Genomic DNA, 26,072 nt, shown 5'->3' with positions numbered 1-26,072 from the left:
ATATTCAAAGAGATGTGAACAGGCCCATCGTAACATCCAAGTCATTATCTCCAGCTACTCTGAGCAGCTTTGGCCCAAGTCACCTTTTGTGGGAACAACAGCTGCAAAACATATATATATATACACATACACACACATATATAAATATACACACACACAGAGTACACGAAGGGCTCAGTCTCCCAGATTAAACTCCTGCAACCAAATCTGTATCTCCACGGTCGGACTTGTCCATGTCAGGAGCTGCTGTTGCCCAAAACTTCTCCAGGACTGCCAAGCCCTGTGACAAATCCACCCATCGCTTCGCTTTCAACCAGCACAGGCAATTTAACACCCCAGGCCTCGCAGAAAAATTAGCATTTTGTGTGTTTCACGTGGAAAATGAACAGGAAGAGTGAGTCAGTGCAAAGCTCCACAAGCCTTTCCCCTGCTGGCAAATGCTATTTTCCAGAAGATAAAAGTAGAAATTGTACCTTCCAGGTCCAGAGCTGTTTTTCTTATTAGACAACCCCATATTAGCAATTCAACCCCACGTCTCCCCGTTCCCTTCTGGCCTGATGCACATGAATGCTTTGTGTGCCAAGGTAAAGTTCAGGGAAGGCAGAGCCCCACTGAGAAGCCTTTTCACTCTTCTTTCATCCCACAGCAGCACAGGGAGCACACGAGTGGCAGAGGCAGCTCGGCTCCCCCCAGTTTTCCATCAGTGCCCTGCCAAGGGGAAGGGATCCAGGAGGAGTGAGCCACAGGTATCCCCTTCCTCCAGAGTATCCTGTCTGGAAGGCCTGGCAGTGCTGGGAGGGTCCCAGCAGAAGCAAAGGCAGACAAGCCATGCTGATGTCCCTGGTGACTGCAGAGCCCAAATAACACCAGGAGAAACGAGGAGAGAAAGCACATCCTACACACCCTTGGCTCCTGGCAGGTGAGGGGATCACTTCCCACTCCTCAAGCCTGGGCTGGGGCCTCCTCATCTTTTCTTGGCAATCCTAAGTGGTACCAAAAGAAAAAGCAGCCTGGAGCAGTGGAAGGTCTGGTGGAAGCAACCTGAGCAATCAGGTCTATGGAAGGTGTCCCTGCCCATGGCAGGGGGTTGGAACTGGATGATCTTTAAGGTCCCTTAAAACCCAAACCATTCTGTGATTTTGTGACCTGCAACCAGTTTATTCTGCTGTGTAAATATGCAAATAGAATGCAAATCAGCTCAGATGATCACTTACAGCACAACACACCAACCCCTGCTTCCCTAATCAGGGCCACCGCTCTGCTCCCCATCCCAGCGTTCTTGGGCAAAGGTCCCCAAGGGTCCCACTCCCACCATCTCATCCCTGAACAGCCTCAGAAGAAGGGACAAACCCAAACCACACTCCCTCAGCTCAGCCAAGGTCACCAACCCTGCCGGGAAACTCCTGACTGGGCCACCTCCAGGCTATTTATGGATTACAACTGAGGCTGTATCTTGGTTGTAGGAGGTCTGTGCTGAGGGAGGAGCAGATTTCCCGGAGCATCCAGTCCTTTCCCAGCAAGGACATCCCCCATTTTTGCCTGTCACAGTTGGTGAGGTGGCCTGGGAGCGCGTTCAAGTTCATCTAAAAGCAGAATCAAGCCCAGGGCCCAAGGAATGAAGCAACCAGGACTGACACTGCCAGAGAAACGATCCCTCAGCACGAGGCCCCGCCAGTCCCACGGGGATTTCGGAGGCTCTGCACTCCAGACTCCCCAGGGAAACCACCCAGCCTTTAATGACAGGGTGCTGCTGCACAGAGGCATAACACCAGGCTCGTGATTCATGCCAACCAACCGTGAAAAATCTTGAACCTAAACAGATTATTAAAATAAAAAGAGAGCGATTCCCCTGTCACAGCCTCCAGCTCCGCTCCTGGAGCCAACAGCCAACTCTCTACCATCACCTGCTTAAGGAGGGCAACACAGTTCCTACAGACACCACAGCCAGTCTCACTCACGGACACCAGGTATGCCCAGCCTCCTCCTCAGCTGTCCCACAGGTCCCTGTTCCAGCAGCTGGGATTGTGAGCAACACCAGGAAGCCAAGTTATAGTTTCCCCACAAGGATTTTGTTTAGTCTCCACAAATCCTAACGCTCCATCACAGCCAGTGCACCCTCGTGCAGGTCACAGCAGCCCTCCTTCCTCCAGTCCAGGAGACAGAAAACCTCACCTCTCCTAAAATGAGGCTTAAAAGCCCTTTGCCCTTTTGTTGTTGGCCAATCTGGCTTTTCCTGGCACTTCCTCTTCCACAGGGAGCTTACCTGGGACCAGTGCCCCCCTCTCCACCTCGGGAACCAGCCAAAACCCACATCTTGGCAGAGGTGCAGTTGCAAGCAGGGCAAAGCTATCTGCTCCCAGCTCTCAGGATGAGCAAGGAGATGCTCTCAAGGCAGAGCTCGTTACTCTCCCGACTCCTCATTCTCAGGAGTGACTGTGATATCCCCACAGGACACAATCCTGCCCCTCATCCCAAGCTGTTATATCCTGTACCACATCTGTCAGTGCCCAGGAGCTTCCAGGCTCACATGAAAAAAAAAAGGCTTCAAGACCAAGAAAGTGCTAATCCTTGCTAATAAACTGCTGGGAAAATCCTCCCTGCCACAGCCCCAGGCTGCTCCAAGCAGAGAGGGATGGAGCACGGAAAAGAAACTTCTCCCCATTGCAGACCCCTGCAGAACAGAGAGCAGTCCCTGCTACTGAAAGCAGAAAATAATAGAGGGACGTGGGAGGAGGAAGTCTTTTCACACTGCTCGAAAATACAAAGTCTACCAGAAATAAACCCCGAGAGGGAGGTTTGTCAACGCACCTGCCGGGCCAGGATGTGATGGGAGATGTCTCCTGGAGCAGGAGACAGGAGACAAACAGAAGGAGAACACTGAAGCAAACATCTGTGGGGTCCCACAAGGCTCTCATGGCTTCAGAAGGGATGGGGATGACTGCAAATTATCCAGGGTGGTCCAACCAGAACCAGACTGTCAACAGTTGCAGGAGGATCGTGTGGCACTGAGCAACCCAGTGGTAAAATGTCAGATGAAAATTAGCATCAGTAAATGCCAAACTAATCCAACGGGAGAGAGGGAAATCAGCTTCCTGCACAGGCATCAGGAGGTCTGCAAATGAGCACTCAGAAAAGAGCCAAATTCACAGCTAATGCCCCAAAGCCAACAGCTGCAGGGGAGGGCAAAGCCCAGAATGTTTGGGAAGTTTTTATACTCCAGATAACCCACCATGGAGTCACACACGCTCCTGGATCCCCTCTTCAGAGGTGACAGTGCACAGAAAAGGGCACCAGGGATAACTACAGGTTATAAAGTGGTTTGCACAAGGAGAGGCCCAACAGATCAGGAGGAGTCTTTAGCCTGGAAGGAGACGTGATGAAAGGCAGATAAAATCAGAGCAGGGACCAGGGAGCAAACACATCACAGGAGCTGCAGGAGCCCAGGGAGATCACAGGGCAGCAGGTTCAAAGAGAAAGCAGCATGTTTTGCCACAGAGCAGCTGCATCAAAGAAGTCACAGCCTCTTATGGAGGTAGAAAGTACCAAGAGGACCAAGAGAAAGCAGGTGAACCCCAGGACATCCATCCAGGTGGTCAAAGCACAGCCACTGGGTACAACCTCCAGCCCAGGATCCCCACGACAGGCTGCAGCAGCACAGCCCTGGGAAGGACCTTCCACCAGCCAAGGTTGCTCCAAGTCCTGTCCAACCCAGCCTTGGACACTCCCAGAGATGGGGCAGCCACAGCTTCTCTGGGCAACCTGTGCCAGGGCCTCACCACCCTCACAGCCAAAATTCCTTCCCAATACCTGATCCAAACCTTTCCTCCTGCAGTTTCTGTCACCGGCCACTTTGGAAGGACACCAGGCCAGAGGCACCTGAGCTCAGACGTGGCTCCTGGCCTGTTTTTATTCATGAGAAGGAATGAATGAGATGTCCCACACTCCAGCCCAGCCTGGCAGGGATGCAAGAGAAACCTTAACAGGCTCCAAAACAAATTGCGTGCAGCACTTGGGAACCAGGCGTGGGGGTCAGGGAGAGGTCGCTGGAGGAGAATTGGGAGGATTCAAATAGATGCTGTAAATATTTTTGCAGAGCAGAAAGAGCCCTGAGCACAGGCAATGACCTATTTTGCTGTTCCCCAGCGAAGGGTGACCCGGCCCTGCCAGAACCCAAGGGCAGTTGCTAAGGAGGACACTCAGCACGTCAGGGGGTCCTTTGGTAAACTTGGTTTTGGGGGTCCCAAAACTCTTCCCACTGACCCAGGTGTGCTGGCAGGTGCTCTCCTGAAGCATTCCAGAGCCACACGCTTCCCCTTCCTAACCATCTGAGGAAAACAAGGGCAGAATTCCTTCTTTTCTCTGCTACACACACACTCTGAAAACACGGGGTGTTTGGCCCTGTAGTTTTTATGGCTCCCTACTGCAATTTCTCCCGGAACAGCAAGGCCAGGATCCCCATGGGCAGCCAAAGCAACAGTTGTTGCAATCCACGAGGTTGACTTTTTGGAAGCTGATAAATGTCCAAGCCAGTAATCCTGCCTGGAGGAACTGGTTATTAATTAGCTACACAGTCTGGTTCAGTGCAAGCTCTGCCAAAGAAGCATCTTTCCACTCATTTCCAGAAAATGGAAAACTTGAGAGACAACAACAGGCTGTCACTGCAGGGACCATCCCTGTGCTAAACTGAGACAGTTCCTTGGATACATCTAAAGATTAGCAGGAGAAGCCATGGGAGAGCCATCCCAGGCCTGGATCAGTGCAGGAATCCCACTTAACCAATGCTTTTTCCTTTCCTTCTGCCTTTGGATTCAGGCAGAGGCTTTGGCCAGACCAGCAGAAGGTGCCTCTGGGCATTTTTAACCTTGCTGCCACTGCTCCAAATCTTGCTGTTGATTTTTAGGGCCAAAAGACCTTTTCTGGTTGCCCAGCCAGGTGGGACAGAGGACAGACCCCACCGTAGCACAGCCCCTGCCAAACCAAGGCCCTGCCAAACCCAGCTGGTATTCCAAAGGCACATCCCGACCTTCCAGGCCAGTGGTGCTCATGGGTTGTTTACAAATATTGCTCTCAGATGTTTACACACACATCTCCACACTCAGGCAACTGAGAAGACGGAATTTCTCTCTAACAGCTTTTCAGACACCTCTAGATCTGCTGAGGGAGGGGATAACCGAAGCTTCCATTTATTTCAGCCCAGCTGAAGGTTCAGTGAACATGTCCTACACCTTTGCTAATCAGATATGTTCTGGTTTTCACATCCTTCACGCACACCCCTGGTGTCTGTCTGGCTGCTGCTCTCCAGCCCCCAACCTCAGCTTCTCAGGAGCTTGCCCTGGAGGAGCTGGGATCCACCTCCCCTCCGTGCCCCACTCCCAATTCCAGCACACGGTACCCGGATCCTCGGCACAGCTGTTTGCTCCCAGCACAAACAGCACCACAGAAGCTGAGCCGAGCGGTGCAGCCCAGGCAGAGCTTTAAGAAACGTTCAGAAGAGACGCGACAAAAGCCACATACGTGTGATTCCAGCCCGTGATCCTCCTAAGCAGCTGCTCCAGGCAGCACCGCGGGTGCCGCCCTCTCCCCTCTTTTCCTTCCCGAGCGAGCCATGGCAGCGGGAGGCAGCCGATGGAAAAGCCACGGCTCCTCCGGCCCGGCCCTGCCTCTCCCGCCGGCCCCCGGACTCGTGCGGGATATTTTTGTGTGAGTCCTTCCATCTGGCCGCTCATCCATCACGGCTGGTGCCCAGAGTGCCCTTACATGGGCAAGGCAAAGGAAATCCTATGTTCTCCTAAGTGACAGCCTGGCTCCTCGTACAAACATTTACCCAGATTTCCCATGAGGTAGGAAAGTAAAAATTAGGCTATTTGTACCCTCTGGGTGCCAGAAATGTGTATTTGCTCTCCAAACAAACTTTCAAGTGCTTTTACAGTTAACCCCTTGCTTTCTATCTGGAAGGGACTTTCAGGACTGTTGTCCCCTTATAAAGAGGGCCAGGAGGAAGCTCACAGATGTTTACACACGCACATCTCCATGCTCAGGCAACTGAAAACACAGGATTTCTCTTTAACAGCTTTTCAGACACCTCTAGATTTGCTAAGTGAGGGGATAATCGAGGCTTCCATTTATTTCAGCCCAGCTGAAGTCCCCTGAACATTCAGCAGAAGGTTCAGTGACCACGTTCTACGTCTTTGCTGCTCGGAGACAAGTCTGCTTTTCACATCCTTCACCCACACCTCTGGTGACAGGTCTGCTTGTCTGCCATCACACCCACAGCTGTGCCTGGGAGCACAGAGAGGAGACAAGACAAGGAGACATCACAAGGACTCCTGAGCCCTGATCTGCCCTGGGGACTGTGCACTTCTCAGACACAAACCCCACACCAGACACGGCCCTTTGCAGGTGAAACCCGTGGGCAACCAGGCAGAGGCTGAGCAACAGCAGGTTGTTAGGTGTGGGTGATGACACTGATGTGCACTCCCCTGTCCAGGCTGCAGAAGAGGAAGCCAAGCAGCAGATTAGCCAGGGGGCCCCTGGGATCATCTAATGGGGGAAACAGTGATTATTTCTCTGCCTGCTCCTGCCCTTTCTCTTTAGCCTGTTTACAATCATTTTCTGCTTCTTCTTCAGCTGAACAGCTCTGAAAAAGTACATTAGAGACCAGGCTGCTCCGAGCTGGAGCTGGGGAAATGCTGAGCCCTGAGGGCTCCAACCAGCTTGTTTAATATCTCCAGAAGGGCAGCAAAGGGCCAGACACAAGGGCAGGCAAGACAAGCCGTGGAAAGCAATGGCATTTCAACCTCCCCGGAGCCTGAGGGGGTTAGAAACACATCGAGCTGTATAATCATAATTATGAAACAAAGCTCTTCTATTCAGACTGAAAGAGACAGGCAGGAGGACCTTTGAACAAGGATTTTGTTGGGCTTTAGATGAGGATAAATGACTCTGGGCAGGGCTGAGCGTAATGAGGAGCAATTCATCATCATCCTGTAACGCTGGAGTGGGAACCCTCCACGAGCTGTCGTCTCCAGCCTGATCCCTGATCTTCCCCCACACGCAGACACGCTCCACAACCTCCTCCAGGGTGTCATTTCTGCAAACACAGCGAGCACAGCTGCAAAATGAGGCAGCTTTGGGGAAGGCACTGTGCTCTGCAGCCACCCTGGCGTGCCCAAGGCAACCAAACGGGGTGCTCAGGAGTCAGGGGGTCCTGGGGCACTGCAGTCCTTGGACACATTGGGCATTGTGCCTCTGACAAAGGGGACAGCAGGGGTAATCATGAGGGACTTAATCCCAAAAACCAATATTCAAGGATTTCGCTAATTACCCAGTCAGTGGCAATGTACTGAGAGTTAAAGAGCTTGCCAAACACACTACTCCTTCTTTTTCCATCTAGGGTTTTAGGAATAAAAGATTGTTACCCTAAATCACAGCGAGCAGATGCCAGTGCAGAAAACCCCAGCTGAGCAGCCCAGGGAACAAATCCAGCCAAGGTCCTCATCTGCCAAGCATGAATTGATATACACACACTTCACTTGCTCATTTGAGCTGACATTTGAGGAGTGTGACAGTCATAAGGACCGCACTAGAAAATTTAATTGGAACGATGATAATATAAAGGATTTACGAGGAAAAGCTGGGGTACTTCAGCAATGAGCACTCGTTCCCATGTGAGAAGCAGCTGCTGTTGCCGGGCACAAGAGGAGCAGAGTCCCTGTGATGCCCTCGAGCAGCTCTTCCCCTCCACACCACAGCCCCTCCCTCAGACTGGACATTGTAACTCTGGCACAAAAACCAGCCCAAAGCCTGAGCAGGGGCTGTGATGCAGCTATGGAAATGTAGGGGTTTGCCTGCGTGTATTTTCATCCCTTGACTTTGGCGTGGCTTCAGGGCTCAGCCAAACCCTGCCCGACCCACACACCCCGGAGCACGGCTCGACGGAAGGGCAGCATCCACCCTCTTCCAAAGAAAGATGTGACTGGGAACTGCTCGGGGGTCTCCAAGCACCCCTCCCTCGCACCCAGGCAGCCCCCGACTGCTCCATCCCCGAGGTGCTGTGGCCGGAGGGGCGTTCGCAGGGACCCCCAGCCAGGCCTGGAAGCGCCGCCGAAACTTTCCTCGGGGCACAGGGAGCGCGGTGGGCAAGAGGGTCGGGGGTCCTGCCCGTCCCACCCGGGAAGGGAAGGGGCTCCCCCACGACGGCGGCACAGGCAGAGCCCCCAGGAGTCCCCCCCATCCCACCCCACCCCAGCCCCCCCGTACCTGTGTGCGCTGCCATCGTCGTACACGAAGGAGCGGTTGGTGTAGCACTCGGGGCAGACCGGCCGCCCGTCCGCCGGCCCCGCCGGTTTGTAGATGCCCTGCAGACTCCGCTCCTCGCCCGAGAACGGCATGGGCGCAGCGGCGCGGGGCCCCGGCGCGGCGAGGCGGGGCAGAGCATGGGAGCCCCGCGCTGCCGGGGGCGCGGGCCGGGGGCTGCCGGCCGCGGGCAGAGCCTCCGCCGCCGTCCCGGGGCCGCTGCCGGTGCCCCGCGCCCATCACGGCTCGCTCCGCATGCCGGGGCCGGGCGGGGCGCGGGCGGCAACAGGTGCGGGGCCGTGCGGGGCGGGCCGGGGGCGGCACCGGGCGGGACCGGGCCCGCCCCACCCTCGGACCCCGCCCCGGCCCCGCGACCCCCGCGCCGGGGCGGGAGCCGGTGACCCCCTGACCCGGGGCGCGTCCCTCGTCTCCGGCCTCTGCACGACCCCCGGGGGTCTTTGCTTTCTGTATTTTCTTTTCCCCCTTTCCTTTTCCTTTCCCCCTTCCTTTCCCCCCTTTCCCTTTCCTCCCTCCCCTTTCCTTTTCTCCCTTTCCTTTTTCTCTTTTCTCTTTTTCCCCTTTCCCCCTTCCCTTTTTCTCTTTTTCCCCTTTTCCCTTCCCTTTTCCCCCTTTCCTTTTTCTTTTCTCTTTTTCCCCTTTCCCCCTTTCTCTTTCCCCCTTTCCCTCTTTCCTTCCCCCCCTTCCTTTTTCCCTCTCCTCCCCTCTGCGTTTTCCTTTCCTCTTTTCCTTTCCTTGATTTTTCTTTTATCTCTATTTCCTTTTTTTTTTTTCCCCTTTGGTTTTCTTTTCTACTTCCCACACAAATATTTGCGCCTCGGGGTTGTGCCAAACGCAAACAAGCCGGGCCGAGCCGCTGCCTGCGGGGAATTCCTGCGCCGTGCTGCGCGCCCGGGCCGGGAGCGTTCATCTTCCAGGGGGGCCCTGCTGCAACAACACGGCCCCGCTGGGGAATGGCCCCAGCCCAGGGACAGCGGGATCCGCCTGGAAACGAGCCGGCTGACTCCAGGAAAGGGTTAAGGGGGTGGATCCAAGGTGCCTTCTCTCCCCTCCAAGTTCAGCCCCACGTGCCCGGAGTCAGGAGGTGCCACCTGTAACGATGTGGCCAAGCACAAAGTGCCCCAAAACTGTGTCCTCCTCTCTCGTGGGCCAGATGTGAACAGCTGGAATCCGAGCAGCTCCCACTGCGCACCATCACCCAAAACACCAAAGCCCCCTTCAGTCACACCCAGGGAGGTGACGCCACTCAGGCCGGAGCTGCTTCCAGAGCGGTGGTTTCTCCCCATCAGCTCCCCCTGACCCCGGGATACCCCGCCCTGCCCATCCACTGCTCCCGGCAGCCCCGGCCCTTGGATCACACGGTGCCCGCTCGCTGCCACAGCCCCCGCTGTGCCACAACCCCCCCGCTCCAGAGGGAAGTGCCCACTCGCAGGCTCTGGGCTTTACAGCTTCTCGCCAGGACCAGAGACTTTGTTTCTCCCGCAGCACCTCTTCCTCCTCCTCTCTCTCCATATGAGCTCTCCTACACTGGGAGTCATTGGAGAGAAAAGCAATTAATGCTCCCCGTGCAACCCACCCGCGTGATGCTTCCCGACCCATCATGCTTTTAAGTGGGAAGGTTATTCTTCATTCACTAATTGCCTCACATTATCTGGTGCAAATCGTTAACGTGCAGCTCCGGGAGGAGGGGGTGGGTGGCACCGAGCGTATTGACATGCTGGGTGATAACACAGGCGTGGGGGAGGAATTATTTAAAACAGTTACGGGGGGTGGGGACGGGGAGAAAAGAGAAAAATGAACGAGAAAGAGCCAGAAGGGAACGTCCCCATCCGAGTGCTGGAGCCTGAGCAATGAAGGGGGGCCTGGTCCCACCTGCCCCTGGCCTGGAAGGGCACTGGTGCCACCCCAGCCCCTTTGTGGAGCAGGGGGGCTGCACAGGGACAAGCTCTCCCACTTGGTGGGATCCTACCTCAGCAAAGAGAGCCTTTGTCCTGGGGACTGCTCACAGCTCCAGCACGATTCCCTGCACCCCCAAAGCCCAGGGGGAAGTGGGGGAAGGCACAGCAGCATCCTCAGCAAAGGCACCATTCAGCATTTTGGGGGCACAGCTCTGGCTGAGCTGGTCCTCTCTGCCCCCACCTGCAGTGCTTCCCAAATGCCATCGATGCTACAAATCCTTTCCCAAAGAGGGAAATAAAGTCACCCTATTAACACAAAATACAATTAACCAGGATTTCACATACCTACTACAGGACCATCCCTCCTCCTCTCGACTCCCTCAGTCCCCACAGCTCTGCTGGGGAGCCCCTTCAGCATCCTCACATTCCCCCCACACCCCAGAGCAGGAGAGCACAGATCCCCAGGGGCCGTGTCCCGGTGGGCAGGGAATGAGCAGCACCAGGGAACGGGCACATCCAGGGATGCCAAGTGCCATTTGCAGGGCCATGTGAACACACGAGTTCTCCAGAGCAGAGCCAGGCTGGGGGAGCAGCACAGGGGAGGCTCCTGGGAAAGGCAACCCCCCAGTGTGAGACCCCCCCAGGGATGAGTGCAGGGAAACGCCCGCCCGGCTGCTCCGGCAGATCACTGCTCGAGGAGGGGCTGTCACAGGGCAGGGAGACTCAACTCTGCTGTTTCTGTGTCTGGGAGAGCAATAAATAAATCTGTGGGTGGCAAAAATAGGATGAGTCAGAGACAGGAGAGAGAGAAAGTCATCTTCTGCACAGCACATTACCCGAGTCCAGCTCACCGTGTGCTCCAGGGACTCGTTAGTGAGAGTGCCCTTGTCCTGTTGAGCTCCCTGATAACCTCGAGCACCCTGCCAGAGGGTGATGGGGAACAGTGGGAGCCTTGGCCATGGCTGGGAGGGCTGCAGCCCCCTCCCCAGCCCTGGGGCACCAGTGGGAGCACAGCTGGATCCATCCAGCACCTCAGGACCTGGAGAGGACGGGCTGGGGCATCACTCGAGCCCCAGCACTTGCCTCCAGCTCCTGTTTCCCTCCATGACCTCGGGCAGCTTTGCCTTTTTGGGTGCATCACACAGACACATGTGGACCCCTCACCAGCCCCAGGGTGAGGAGGGCCCCAGGAGAGATGGCTCAGCTGCTGCCCAGCACCACGGCAGCCACAGAGGGGCCGGAGAGTTGGGAACAGTGACACAGGATCCGCTCCCAGCTGTAAATGCTGTCGGAGCGTGGACTGGCTGTAATCAAACCCCCGGCGCTGCTGTGGATGTTGTGCCTGTCAAAGGAATTTCATGGGAATCTCGACTTGCCAGGCACAAATCCAGCCTGAGCCTGGCTCCAGGGAATGAAAGGGCAAAGCACCCTCACAGCACACTGTGAGAATGAGTAACAACAGGGGGGCTGCTGGGCCACTGTAAAATAAACAACTTCTCTCTCCAGTTGACATCTTGGTGGGGAGAACCCGCTCAGCCCAAGGGCTGGAGCCCTGTGGCCTCACAGCTCCATGTTTTTCACAAGTTTATGCCCTCTCCACTCACAGCTCATGTTCAACTCAGCATCTCCAAGGCTGAAGCAGAACTTTCAGACACGGGGGGGCTGAGGCTGTGGCAATCCAGGAACACAGAGGTAGGTGGCTGTCAAAGCTGTCATTGATCTCAAGAAGTAATAATCAAACATACCATACAAAAAGGTACAGCTCTGGAACTCCGAGACTGATGTATGCAAAGAAAAAAAAAAGAATGTAGGGAACCTGGTTATAAAAACATTGTTTTAGTGTCATCGAGTGAGCCATTAAATCAGAGGCAAAGACTCCTTCATCTGCACACCAGGAGCTGTTTGTCTGGTGTGCCAGTGCTCAGGTTCCTTGGCTTGGCTTTCAGGTGTCTACTTATATTTAACACCCAAAGGGACATTAAATATCAAAAACAAGTGAAACACACTCTGTGGAACTCTTACAAAGCCTCCTCTTCCATCATCCCCCAAACCCCATGGAGAACGTAAGGTGAAGAACTGCCTGCAAGAGCTGAATCATCTCTTGGAGCACAAACATTGCCATTAGGTGACTAAGACCAAAACAACCGTCTCTGTTTCTTGCAACTGATGCTGTTATTAAACACCAGACAAGTCCCTTCGCAGCCCCTCGTGCTCTCAGGTCTGTGTGAAACCCTGCAAAAGGCAGGTTGGAATAGTGGGGACCCTGTGGAGACCTGGGAGTGCTTTGTGTTCCCAGAGCATCCCCTCTGGGGACTGGTGGGATGACACTGGTCAGCTCTGAGCCTTAAAATAAGACAAGTGTCTCCATGAGGGCACAGGGAATGCCTTGTGGAAAGGGATGTTGTGCCAGAAAAGCTGCCTGCCTGCAGGTGGGTTCTGACCTGTCTCTGGAGCAAGGAAGTGTTGAGTGAAAATTTGAAAACCTGCCTGTAGGAATCAACCCCTCTTTTGGGAAGAGCCTGAGAACTGGGGGAACCAGGGGGTGTCCACCCTGCAGGGAAAGACAGGGCACAGCACAGAACAACCACACAGACATCTAAGGCAGGTTGAGCTCAAGTTTTTATATGTGAACAGATTTATATTGAGAAAAAAACAGTTTTCACTGGATTTTCCCCATAAATTCCATCCATCCACCCTCTCCTGCACCATCTCCTGAGAACAGTGCGTCATCCGAAGCCTTCACATTCCCACGAAGCAGAGTCAAGCAGAACTGAAACCAGCCAGGCTCTGCTCCCCCTTCCAAATGTTCCCAGCATTGGGAGGGAAGCCAGGAGGCTTTAGGAGATGTTTTAGGAAGCTGTGGGTTCAGCTGCTCCTCTCAGCACGTGTCCCACCCTGCCTGCCCCGGGCACCTCCTGCTCCACAGCATCTCCCACTGCCCTCTCCTGGCACCTCTGCTCTGATCCTTGGATATGGCAGGAGTTCAGGGCCCTTCCTCTCAAAAAAAAAAAAAAAACAAAAAAACAAACCCAAACCATCCTTTAATCTGAACACTCATAGCTTTAGGGTAGGTCAGGCTGTCTACAGAGTTACTGGTACATCCCTGCTCCTGTAATGAGGTTGGTTTGGACATAAAATTCAAGGACAACGTGAAAACATCTCACATAAAGCAAATTATAGCCCTGTGGCTCAGGAAAACCTGCTTTTCCTGGATGTTTCCCTAATTTACACCCACAGGATTGTGCAGGGTTTCAGTGCAGCTGTAGGAACAGCATTCCTACCCCCACTGACCTGACTTCAGCCACTCCAGGGTCCTGAATTCCCTCTTCTTCAGGAAACTCTTGGCTCTCCCTGGGAGTGAGGATTTCCCTGAACGAGCTTCACTTTACCCATCTGAAAAGTGAGACGAGGTCACACGTGAGCTGCTGTGGGTTGCATTTCCCTGAATCCTGGGTTTAAAGGTGATGGAGGGATGACCCCCAGGCAGACTCCCTGGAACTCCCAGATCAGTTACTTTACCCTTCAGGAGTCTTCTCCTTGCTGTTCCTCAGCTTTCTCCCAGTGGGACTCAGCCAGGCTCTGTGGATAAACAAAATCCCACATCTGAGAGCTGCCTGTGCTGTGGTTGGGGAGTGTTAATCTTATAGATGTGGTATCAGAGTTCCTGCTGGCACCACAAAGCAGAGCTGAAGAAACGACTTGAGCAGCACCGCAAGCACCATGCTGGGCCTAATTGCAACAGGGATGATGCACATATGGGGTTTATAATTATTATTTTATCATTATTCTAAGGACACACAATTTTTAATATAAGGGGTTTCATACACTAGTATTTATTTGCTCATTAAATGGTTTAGCTGGAGACAGAACATCTTCAGAGGACTTTTTTTTTTTTTCCCCAGGATGGGCATCTGGGGTGGCAGTGCTGTATTATTGTTCATGAAAGGTATTTCCTTATTGGTTTCTTCCTTCAGAGCACACGCTGAACTGACACTTCCCGTGTTGACAGCTCAGCTCCCCAGGCTTCAAAGCACAACCTCTGGGAGGATTGCAGAGTGTGAGGCTGCTCCAGATGAAGCTGCAGCCCAGCTGACACACAAACTCTGGGAAAGGAGTTTTCCCTCTTTTTGGAAAGCCTAAAGCACAGTGGGATGTGTTTGGGGGTCTTTCAGAGGGGCAGGATGCACTTCCAAGCTGTGACCACATTTTGAGGAGCTGGTTTCTTCTGTAGTTCCTTTGCTCCCTGTGTTTTCCCAACACAGCTGGGAGAGCTGAGGGGCTCAGCCAGAGCTGGGGGATTAACCCCAGACACCCCAAGCCAGAAATCAAAGCTCTGCTCCATCCCCCTGGGTCATTTGGCTGATCCAGGCTCCCCTAGGGATGCTTCAGGGAGGTTTGGAATGGTCAGAGCTAAGCCAAACCACAGCAACACTGTGTTCTCCTTGCTCCCTGTCACCCAAGGATGCAGGAACAGAAACACACCCTGACCTGTCAGAAATCTTTCCAAAATCAAAAAGCAATTATGATCTCTTTGCTCCCACATGGAGACTGGAGTTCCCAGTTGTGCTGATGAGGACTGACACCTCCCACCTCAGTTCCCCATCAAACAGCACCGTTGCCACCATCCCCTGGGGACCCACAAGCCCCTCTCCCCTCGGAGCTCTGCAGGCTCCACAGACCCTCTGCCAAACCCAACTCTCCCCCCTGCTGACACCTCCATCCTGTTTGTGGTGTCTTTGGCACTTCCCCCTCCAGCACTTCCAGTCCCCTGCAGCTCCCCAGCCCAGTCAGCTCCAGCACAGCCCTGGCCTGAGCCAACAGTAACACATGGAAGCTCCTGGAAACTCCGGCCCAGCCGAAGGCAGGAGCCTGTCCAGGGAACAGCCTGGCCCAGCAGCACCCACAGCCTCGGGGTGTCCCCCACAGCCCCCACCAAGGCAAACCCAAGCAAGTTCACACCCCAAACCTCCAGCTCAGGGGATGCAGAGTGCTCGGGGCAGGGGTCTCCTGCCAAGGACTGGGGAACCACCACGAAATGGCACAGCTGTAAAACACAACCCCAAACTCCAGCAGCAAATGGCAGATCAAGAACAGTTTCCCAGCAGTACCAGGGACCCTTTTACCAAGTGAGCCCTGGCAGTGCCTTCACTTATTGCTGAGACCCCACCCCAAGCATCAGAAATTAATAAAGGGCAAGGCCAGGGGTTTGTTCCCTTTGTTTTATGCAGCTGCAACACGATCATCCCCTGGGATCATCTTTCCTCCTCCCAGACAGGTGAGGGGAAGCCACAGCCTCCAGGTACAGGGCAGTAACTGGATCCTGCAGACCCAGATACAGCCACTGCCAGGCAGGAACTGCCCACACAGCCCCTGCTGCAGGCACAGCTCCCACCACCATGCAGGTAAGTGCTTCAGCCTCCTACAGCTTTCATGGAATGGTTTGGGTTGGAAGGGACCCTAAAAATTATCTTGTTCCACCCCCTGCCATGAGCAGGAACACCTTCCACTAGCCCAGGTTGCTCCAAGCCCCATTCACCCTGGATTCTTACCCTGCCAGCTTCCACAGGGCAGTGTGAGGCCATAGGAGAATTCTCCTTCAGGGACACATGTTACCATGACAGGTCTTCTGTAGCACCTCAGGCCTTCAGCAACAGGCTAAAAATAGTCAGCAAATACTAATAGCAAGTTATTCCCTACTATTGCCACACATGGATGCACAAAACTTCTAAATTACAACATGGTAATGTCCTTCCCAGCTTGGGATGTTGGTGTGCCACATGAAGTACCTTCCTGTAGATTCCTTCAGTTTCTAGGAGAAAAAGAGCTTCAAATTAATAAATGCAAAGACCACGGTCTAAAAGTTGTGATTGCTTTGCACAAATATATTTTAAAATGAGGGAAAGCCTTTTTTGTTTGAGTGGCAGGAGAACTGAGTGTCCATGTCTTCCCTTCCCCAGCCAACACTGTGCAGGCTCCGGACTCACCAGTGGTGCTTCATCCTCTTTAATGTCCTGCTTTTCCACGTGCTGCTCTTCGGGGCGGATTTACTGGAGGAATATTTCCTGCACTCCTTTCCCCTGTCCTACACCGATGCAAAGACTCTGGAGATCAGGGAGAGGGCCAGGAAGCTGGACATGGATCCCCTAAAGGCCAACCTCTCTCACTCTGTCAGCAGTGCAGTGACATGCTCGGACCAAGAGGTGTTTTTGCTCATCCTCGTCCACAGCAGCCCAAAAAACAGGACAAGGCGCGACACGATCAGGCAGACGTGGGGCAACGTGACAGACACCAGAGGTTACACCATCCTCACTCTGTTTGCTGTAGGAAAGGCAGCTTCAGAAAGCACCCAGCTGGAGATCAGTGAAGAGGCTCACAAGCACAGGGACATTATTGAAGGTGCTTTCATCGATTCCCCGCAGACACAGACACAGAAGATGCTGCTGAGCGTGGAGTGGGCGGTGACTTTCTGTCCCCGGGCGAGATTTATCCTCGAAGCAGACGAGGACGTGTTTGTGGGTGTTCCAAGCCTGGCTGGGTACCTGCTGAGCTTAACACAACTAGAGGACATCTACCTTGGGAGGGTCATTCATCAGGGAGTGCCTGACAGGGACCCCCAAAGCCCTGCCTTCGTTCCCCCCCATCAGTATCCCGAGGAGTTTTACCCGGATTTCTGCCACGGCAGCGCCTTCGTCATATCCCAGGACGTCGCCCGCAAGGTTTACGTGGCTGCCAAGGAGGTGCCACTGTCAGTGCCCCCAGATATTTTTGTGGGAATCTGTGCTAAGAAAGCTGGGATCACTCCCATGCACAGCTCCCGCTTTTCTGGGGGGAAGCACATCAGCTACAATCGATGCTGCTATAAATTCATCTTCACCTCTTCCAACGTGAAGGAGGACGAGCTATTTAAAGCCTGGGAGGAAACAAGCAGTGGGGAAGATTGTTCCTTGCTGGAAACCTACTACAGCCTGGTGTCCTGCAGGGTTCTGACCTACATTGACAAGTTCAAGCAGTTCAACTTGGATAGAATAAAAAATGAGGTTCTTCATTTTGTCAATTAAGGCTTAGCTTTGACGAAGAAAGGCTGAATTTTCTTTTTGGCAGCTGCTTTATCCTGTAACATTCAGCAGTAGTGATGCCCTCCCAAAGTCAGGTCTCCTCCCTTCAACAGCAAATGAATTCCCAGAGCTACAGTGTGTGACAGCAGCAAAATGGATGTACTCTATGTAAGTACCTACAAGTGCATGCATATAAGTAAAGTAAGAGTATTCCAAGAAACTGTCTGTCTCCAGTGTTTTTCAGACTTTTGAGTCCTCAAAACACCTTCTCCACTTTTTATCCAAGTGAAGCATCACCAGCTTATAAAGAATTTTGTACCAAAGGGGAAGCTTTCCACTCACAGAAGGAGCTGCTTCTGAGCAGGCTGGTTTACAGCACTAGGGAAAGGGAGAGGAGCAGACACTGAGCCAGCATGGAAATGGCTCAGGGAGATTCCAGGCAAGAAATCCAACTTGCCTGTTAAAGAATCTTGTATTTCTGTCAGTCATGGCTTCAGAGACACACTGACAAGGCAGCTCCAGGACACAGAAGCACGCTGGAGAACAGCGCCAGCAGCAAGGGTAGAACAGATTCACCAGCAAACTGGTAACACCAACATCATTAAAAATGGAAAAATTCCCCAAAGCAGGAACAAGTCCCAGAACACAAAACCCATCCACACCTCCCTCCTCCAGATAAACTCTTCCATGTCCACTCTTTCAGCAGCAGGACCAGCTGGTCAGGTTTGTCCTACAACTGAGACACCCATGTACCTCTGACAGCCCCAGCTACTCTTCCCACTGGGATTAAAGGACTTGGAGGTGTGTTCCCAAGGACCCACAATTCTGAAATACCAAGTTATTCTGCTTGTTAACTTTGGCCAAATGTTGAGTTTTGGTTTGGGGTTTTCTGTGTGGGTTTGTTTTGTTCTTTAAACTAAAAGTTTAGCGTGTTACCTCAATTCTCCTTCTCCAGCATTCCATTTCTGGTTTTTCCTCCATTATCTCCACCTGTTACTTTAAAGAGGGGATGACAGAGACACTTATATTTTCCATTTATATCAGGCACAGCAGCATGTAACCCAGATGGCAATGTACAGCATGGGCAGGGAACTGCAAGTGAATAATAAGGGGGAAGTGTGTGATCAATTGATCAATGTTGAGCTCCAAGCTCAATAAAACAAAGCATATGTGCATACATAAAAAAAATCCCCTTGTTTGGCATCTCTGCCTATTCTAAAATATTGTCTTTGGCAAATGTACTATGCAAAGCAGATGCTAAAGACTGAGCACACAGAGTAGCCTTCAAAAGCAGCAGCTGAAAACACACATGGAAGAGACTCATGAATTGCAGAAAAGGTTTATATATTGATTTCTTTTACTGAGGTTTGTAGCATATGGCTCATACAGAGCGACCAGCACACAAAGCCACCTAAAATAACAAAGTTGAACTGCCCAAAACAAGTGCAAAGTAAGGACTTCTATATTCTTTTCACTTCCTTGTCAGTGCTTTGATGTTTTTTTTTCTGGATGCAGGTCTCCTGAAGCTCCACGTTCTCTATTTACAAACAAGACACCATGGTACATTTCTCACCAGCAGATATTTTTGGGGCACATTTGGGGTGAAAGTAGCAGCAGTGTCATGGAGGAGGACAACTTTTGTCCATCTTGGAGCAGCAAGGCAGATCACTCCTCTCAGACACTCAGCAAACATGAAGGGATCCTCCCCAGCTCCTCTGAGCCCACTTGCACTCCTTGGCAGCGATTTTTGGCAATAGCAGCTGCACCTCCACCTCCCACAGGCAAGGAGAGAGTTCCTGCATGACTGGATCCTCCTGCTTCCCTGGCAGCACAGGGACATGGGGTGAGCATTGCCAGAGTCATCCCTGACTGACACATCACTAGAACAAGCCCCAAAGCAGTAATTCCATGGTTCACTATGCTCCCCCCTCAGCTATTCCTCAAATATGTCCTCAACAAAAATAATGTATTTGATATAAAGTACACTGTGGTCTCTGTTTATGGACAAAGACACATCTTGATTCTCTCCCACAGTTATCTGACACCTTCAAAAGAAGATTCCAGCTTCCTAAGGTACATTTCCATCCTCCTGGTTCATTCACACCCTCAAACACGAAAGTTTCATGTTCTTACCCCTTTAACTCGGGCAACTAAAATCATACATTTCTTTAAATAACACTTAAAAAAAATTCATCTCTGTTAAAAAACAGTATAAACAATTAAAGATTTGGTTCTGAAGTAGCTTTGTAGTGCTACAGCTCAGGCTCCTTTTGAGCCACTAAACTGAGCTGCCACACCACGTTGCAGCCAAGGGAGACAAAGCTCCAGTTTGGTTTGATCCACTACAGCATTGATTTGTTTTCAGAAGGGCTACAAGGTTTGTTTTTTAACTCCTCAGCATAAGATGTAAACAATATTTAGGGTTATTTATTCAAGCAAGACTCACATCCAGCAGGTTGAGAACAGAAGTGAATCCAGTTCATACTCCCTCATGTGGACAGAGTGTGGCTTATTCCCAGCAACAGGATTCTGACAGGGTAAAGAGTGTGTTCCATGCAAGTGCCAATTTTGGCAGATATAAAAAAAGAATTATTTAAAAAAAAAAAAAGAAGATAACCTATGGCAGCATCTGAGGTTACAAACCTCAAGGTGTTTTGGTGTTTGGTTTTTGCCTTTTTTAACTGAACTGGAACCTACTGAGAAAACACGATAGAAACTTTAAATCCAACAACAATTTAACCAACCACCAACAAATTCTGCAAAATCAAACCCAGTCAGTAGTTGGGAAGTGCAGCAGTTGGGAAGTGCTTACCTGGGTTGTCTCATGACAGCACACAGGGAACTTCTGCCGTGACATTTATGGGGAAACATCAAATAGGCTTTAATTTGCTCTCATGACTCATTTCAAACAGAGTCAAAATACCCTCACATTCCTTTAAAGAGACAACCTAAAGACACCCCAGTGTGGAGAGTCTTTACACATTGTACCTCAACCCCTGTTTCAGGAACACATTTTGCAAGACACCAGTGACATTATTCTGCTCCTTCCACAGCTGTGGTAGAAACTGCCTTGACGTAGTAAGGGCCCTCCTGCAGGTAAGCCCTGAGCCTCAGGTAATACTGATTCCCAAAGATCTCTGCAATTGTTTTGGAGTTTACCAGGGCCTTCACCAGTTCGTATTTAGCATCCTTGGAAGCTTTGTCAGGCTCCACAGATCTGTCCACAACGTACTCCACAAACCCCGGGCTGTGCAGCATCAGCTTCTGGGCCCATGGTTGATTTGCAATGGCCTGAAAACAGGAAGAGGTGTGGGAGAGGGGAAACATCTCATTTTAATCCCCCCCAAAGCAGTTACACAGTAGGTTCTTCGGCAAACAGCCAAGGACCAGGAGAAATGAAATGAGATACTCGTTGCACACAGTGGTTCCACAACTCAAATCAAGCAGCAGGGTCTAACACTGCACAACAAGCACAGCTCAGTGCTGATCTTCAAAGTTTGAAGGGAATTATCACAGCAGTGCCTCTGGGATGGAGGCAGCACCCTGGAGCACAGCTGTTGCCTTTTTTAACCCTCTCCAATTTCTTGGAGACATTACAGACATGACATGTCTGCTGCCTTCTTTAAAGGGGGATTGCAAGTGGGGCACAGGGAAAAAGGCCTATTTCTGACCATTTCTGGGCTTCAGCAAGAATTCTGGGGCATTAACTTTAAAAAAAAATCGATAAATCTGAGACTGAAGGGCAACATAATTCACTCCCTGATCTTTGAAAGCAAAAGGTACTTACAGTGAACACTCGTAAAGCCCCACAGTGGAGGTCAGGGAATGGCTGAGTGCTGATGCTCCTGAAGAGTTCCAGGGGCTGGCTGGACAGGGATGTGAACCAGGATTCTGTCATCCTTAAAAGGTCTTCTGTCTGCTGCTCTGGCTGCACAAATCACACCCAAAACCAAAAGAGTTTGATTAGGATTAGGAAAAGCTTTCAGGTTTTCAGTGTATGTTCAAATGGTTTCCTCACTCCTGCAGAGCTCCACCATTAAACCCAGATGGCTGGATCTAAGGCACACACACAGGGATTAGAGCAGTTGCCACCATCCCTTTAAGCACAAGGATATTAACCTGTTTATTCTCATTGCCTTGTCAATGAAGTCTTGACTTCATATTTTATAAACATTTCAGAACACCTGGTTTCTTACAAAGTCAACCCTTAAGCAAATAAATAAGGGAATTTCTAAACAGTAAAATCAGTGGCTCAGAATACTAGAGAGCACCACTTCTACCCAAGCCAGAGGCTTCAGAAGATCTTCTCACAATTACTCAGGTATAATAACAATTTCATTCTTGTAGATTTAAAGGAAAAAAAAGAACAAACAAGCACCAACTTACAGGCAAGTAAAGAAGAGATGAAATGGCATCCAAGCACCGCAGCCGTAGCTCCGTGGGGGCATTCTTGGCCTGGTGCCCTATTTTGCTCAACAGGTTTTGGAACCTACTTCCTTTCAAAACAAAAGAAAAGTGCTTCTAGTTAATTGAGTCAGACCTGTACAGGAGTACAGAGTTACCCCTCAGTCCCATTAGAAATATATTTATTAGGTAAATACATTTTCCAATTCCTTTTACACCAAATCAACCCACTCTTGTGTCACACTGAGAAAGTTTTATTATAGAAAAAAGGTACTAACTAGTTTTCTGTAAAACCTGTTTGCCTTCCACATTTGATCCCAGGATTCCCAGGGTGTCCACAGCCACTCCAATCATGGTTGGATCCTGACTTTCTGCCATTTCAAAGACTTTTTCCATGAAGACAGGGTATCGCTCACAGATCTGCTGGGGACTGTCTACAACTGCCAGATTCCCAAAAAACTTCACAAATCCTGAGGAAACAAAGACCAAAATAAAGCACTGAGGGGAGAAACAATAACTTCAGCAATGACAAAACTAAATGTGGGATTGTTTTGTTGCTAAATTTGTATTATCAGTCCGAATAGTGTGGAAAGACAGAACTAAAGAAAAAGCCAAGATTTTGTCAGTTCCTTAATTCACAACCTTTACATTCCTAAAAAAATTCTACAATAACACAAACTTCAAAAGGTACAGCACTTACCTGTACTACCTCTATTAATGAGGAATATTATTCATGTGTCAGTCTTGCCCTTCAGCATTTTTTATATATATCCAATATTTTATATATTGAACTCTTTCTATATCCAATCCAATATTCAAAAATTCACATGAGCTTTCAAAAGAGAGGCTTAACAATTCGACTCATTAACTAAAGCAGGCAGTAAAGCCTGTAAACAAGAAGTGCATGATGTTACCTGGCAAATAGAAGCTGGAGAAAGGATCAGACTCTGCTCCAAGGATGATGTTTGAGATTTTATCAATCACTCCTTGTTGAGCCAGGTACTGCCGGCCCTGGGGGGTGTGGGCCAGCGAGGTCACCATCTCTATACAGGTGGCTCTGGAACACACAAACACTTAGTTTGGCTTGGTTTAGAGGGGTTTTGAAGTATTCAGTGATTAAAAAAAAAAAAAAAAAACAAACAACAAACCCATACCTGTAAAACAAAATCCAAACAAAAAACCAAAAAAGAAATCACCCCAATTGTCAAACACTCCTCCAAGTTCACTCAGCTCTTACTTGAGGTGCAGGAAAGAATTAAAAGTGTTTGTACTGCAGCCAAACAATTACCACATCACACTGGGGAAGCTTCACCTCAGCTCTCAAATGTATAAAGTATTTTACACTCGAGGAGGTTTAAGAAGAGGCAGATAAAGCGTTTTCCTGAAAAGGGTTTCACAAAACCCACACACAAATGTGTTCACAGAGTGTTATTTTAAGACTGAATATCAGAGTTTTACCAAGCCCAACATACCTGACCAGCACATCCTCTCCAGTGAGCTCCCCAATTAACTCAGATATTAACCCACTGTTTGCACAGTAATTCAGGGACTCTGCTGACACTGAAGAAATCTCCACAATTAACTGAAGAAAAACAAAAAGAAAGGATGGTTTATAAAAACATTCTAATGATAACAATTCACAGTAACAGCCAAATACACCTTATAATGCTGATTATCAAATAGAGAATATATCAAATAGAGAATTTCATGATGTTTTCATCATTAACCCAAAGGTTTGCCTGAAATATGTTTGTAAGGAGTCCCAAGTTTACAGCACATTTATTTCCATTCACAGCCAATTTTCCCTCTGCTATTCCCATTAAGCTCTAGAATGGCTAAATTGTGTTATTTCTTCTTAACCATCCACCTCTAAACTGACACACTTGGCATCCCTCTCATCTCTTCCCCCTCCAGAACTTTCAGCAGCGCTTCACATGCAGAGGTTAAGAGACCACAGCAGCCATTTGAATCTTCCTTTCAGAAAGTTCACAAAGGCAGTGATAAATGTTGATTTAAGAGCCATAAAGCCCAGGCTGTGCCTCAGACCCCCCAGGGAACTGCAGCCCCACCTCGTACACTCGGTACCGAACGATGTCACTCGTGGCCATGACATTTCTCAGGTCACTCAACAAACTGCTCACAAACAAAGCCTCCAGACCTTCTTGTGTCTGGGCTATTCTGGACAGGGATTTGATGGCCTGGAAGCAAAAAACAGGAGTTTGGTATTAAAAACAAACAAGAAAAAAAATTCCAAGATTATCAGGCTTATGTTCTTTATTAACTTATTAAGTCTAGTTACACGTTAATTTTAATTACAACTCATTTTTTGTTGATGAGAGCTAGTTGTGGTTATTGTTATCCAGGTGTCTGGCATCAAATTCTGATTTACAAGTTCACTTTGGCACCAACATCTACTGGAAGATGACAGTTCTGGGTAAATCTTCTGTCACAACTAAGCAATTTCTCGTAACATCTTTCAAGCACCACGAGCTCTCTTTCCCTCAGGGAAGGGCAGAAGCTCTTCATCTTGGACACGTGGAAAAGGTGGTTTGTGCAGAGGAATTAACAACAAAGCCCAGCTCACCTCCTTGGCCACTGCAATCTTCTCTCCCCCGATGCAGTTTATTATTTGCCGTAACAGCTCCGGGCTGTTGAGAATTTCTGTGACAGCACCTGGGTCTTCAACAATCCTCCCAACCTGAGCAAATAATTAGAGAAAATAACGTTAAAGCAAGCTTTTTCTACTGTGAGGACATTCAAGCACTGGAAGAGCTCCACAGACAGCCACAATCACCATTCTGGGATCAAAATTCCACTGGCCAACACCCTGAGCAGCTGCTTTTAGCTGAGCATGAAACTTCCAGAAGCCCACTCCAAACCACAATGTTTCCAAACCACAGAAGAGAGTCTTTTAAATCACTGCAAGAAGTGTCAAGTTGCCACAGCCTCTTCCTCTTTGCTGTTTACACAATATTGCTTAAAGTATCCCGAATATAAAAATGTTGCTGCTTTTAATTCTTCCAGCACCTGCTGGTGGTGCTGGCCGGGAAAGTTTTAGCCATAAGTTTCATTTACAAGTTACTTTTGACAGGACAGCTTTATACATTATAACTGAATATCATAAACACACTGCACAGTGTGTTTATGTACAGATTATCCTAAAATGTGTGTGTGTGTGTAAGAGCATAATTCTTGCAGTGCTGTGGAGCTTTTATCACAAATTAAGGCATGAAACAGCAGTAAGAGGTGAGGACTGACCCAGCCTGGCTCCACACAGAGCTGGAGGAACCTCCGTACCTGGGCTATGGTGAGGATCTTCACGGAGTCCTCGGGGTGACAAAGCCCTTTCTGGAGTTCTTCCCGGAGGTTCTGGATCACGTACAGGGGGTCCAGGGCCTGCAGGAGCCTCTCCAGGATGGAAACACAAGCGGACACCTGTTCCCTGGGCGGGATGGAGAGGAAACCGAGCCCGTGAGGAGGGGGGGGACAAACCTGTGCCAGCCGTGCCACCCCCACCCTGAAGGAGCCGGGGAGGAACAGGAACAGCAGCGAGGGGGCGGCGGGGCCGCTCACCGGTCATTGGCGCTGAGGAGGGCGAAGAGCGCTCCCAGGTGGTGCTCGCCGAGGCGGGCGCGGAGGGCGGCGGGCGGCACGGCCTGCAGGGCGACCCGCAGGGCCCGTAGCTCCTCGAGCTCCGCATCCCGCCGGGCCGCCCGCTCCAGCAGCGCCGCCGCCGCCTCCGCCATCTTGGCCGCCGCCTCCGCCATGTCCGCGAAACATCGCGAGAGCTCGGGCCACCCGTAGCGACGGCCGGGCAGGAGTATCGCGAGAACTCCACCCGCCTTGAACAAGGGCTGGGCGGGGTTATCGCGAGATTTCCGCCGCCCTTAGCAACGACGCGGCGGTTGCTAAGGTCTCCTTTCGCGTCCGCCTGTAAACAAATGTCGGCGCACCACGCCCCGTCTTGGCTCCGCCTGATTCGGGCGTGGTCAGAGATGGGCGTGGCTCTGATGACTGGCGGGGCGTGGCCCTGCTGGGGGTGTGGTCCCGCTGAGGGGTTGGGGGGGCTCGGCCCCCGATGTGTTCGAGCTGCATTTTCTCACCTTTTGTGGAACATAACTGGTGTCCTCAAATAACTTCTACAATAGTAAAGAAAAGAATAAACAATATCTTCTTTCTAAACTATACTGTGTGTCTGTGTTTAGAGAGCTCCTAAAATCGGGTCCCAGAGCAGACCCCCCAAATGGTGTCACCCCTGCGATGGGGGGATCTGGAGGGGTTTGCAAGGGGGGCAGAGCCGGGACCCTCTCAGCCCTAGGGACAGCTCGGCCACTGCAAAAAAAACTCGGAATTTGTTTCAAACCACCTGAGAAAATGTCAGTTTTTCAACCCCTGGACAATT

General features: G+C 50.8%; 3 protein-coding genes across 8 annotated transcripts in view; 1 reads left to right on the top strand and 2 right to left on the bottom strand.

Annotated features, from left to right (window-relative positions):
* The window catches only part of KCNT1 (potassium sodium-activated channel subfamily T member 1), an 81,134-nt gene extending 72,681 nt beyond the window's left edge, over positions 1–8,453 (bottom strand). For 2 of the 6 annotated variants that reach the window (XM_064676665.1, XM_064676666.1), the window contains exon 1: positions 8,260–8,449. In XM_064676665.1, coding sequence (XP_064532735.1) covers positions 8,260–8,390 — 131 coding nt within the window. In that variant the 5' untranslated portion in view covers positions 8,391–8,449. Of the gene's footprint in view, positions 1–8,259 lie in introns of all 6 variants that reach the window. The other 4 variants (XR_010435436.1, XM_064676664.1, XM_064676667.1 and 1 more) reach the window with 4 other exon arrangements.
* Positions 8,454–16,150: 7,697 nt separating this feature from the next.
* B3GALT9 (beta-1,3-galactosyltransferase 9) lies at positions 16,151–18,201 on the top strand. The gene has a single exon (XM_064676661.1). The coding sequence runs from the start codon at positions 16,151–16,153 to the stop codon at positions 17,267–17,269; it is 1,119 nt and encodes a 372-aa protein (XP_064532731.1). The 3' UTR covers positions 17,270–18,201.
* Positions 18,202–18,589: 388 nt separating this feature from the next.
* Positions 18,590–25,442, bottom strand: PSMD5 (proteasome 26S subunit, non-ATPase 5). Its single transcript, XM_064676660.1, has 10 exons — positions 25,244–25,442; positions 24,968–25,112; positions 24,255–24,368; positions 23,740–23,868; positions 23,143–23,252; positions 22,585–22,727; positions 21,949–22,140; positions 21,653–21,762; positions 21,054–21,194; positions 18,590–20,557 (listed from the first exon to the last, which is right to left on the bottom strand). Exons 1-10 carry the CDS (start codon positions 25,435–25,437, stop codon positions 20,300–20,302), a joined length of 1,536 nt encoding a protein of 511 aa, XP_064532730.1. The 5' UTR covers positions 25,438–25,442; the 3' UTR covers positions 18,590–20,299.
* Positions 25,443–26,072: the final 630 nt, after the last annotated feature.

The sequence above is a fragment of the Pseudopipra pipra genome, chromosome 20 (assembly GCF_036250125.1).
Source record: "Pseudopipra pipra isolate bDixPip1 chromosome 20, bDixPip1.hap1, whole genome shotgun sequence".
Taxonomy (NCBI): Eukaryota; Metazoa; Chordata; class Aves; order Passeriformes; family Pipridae; genus Pseudopipra; species Pseudopipra pipra.
The sequence above is the reverse complement of the archived record's forward strand: the minus strand, read 5'-3'. Positions and strand labels throughout refer to the sequence as shown.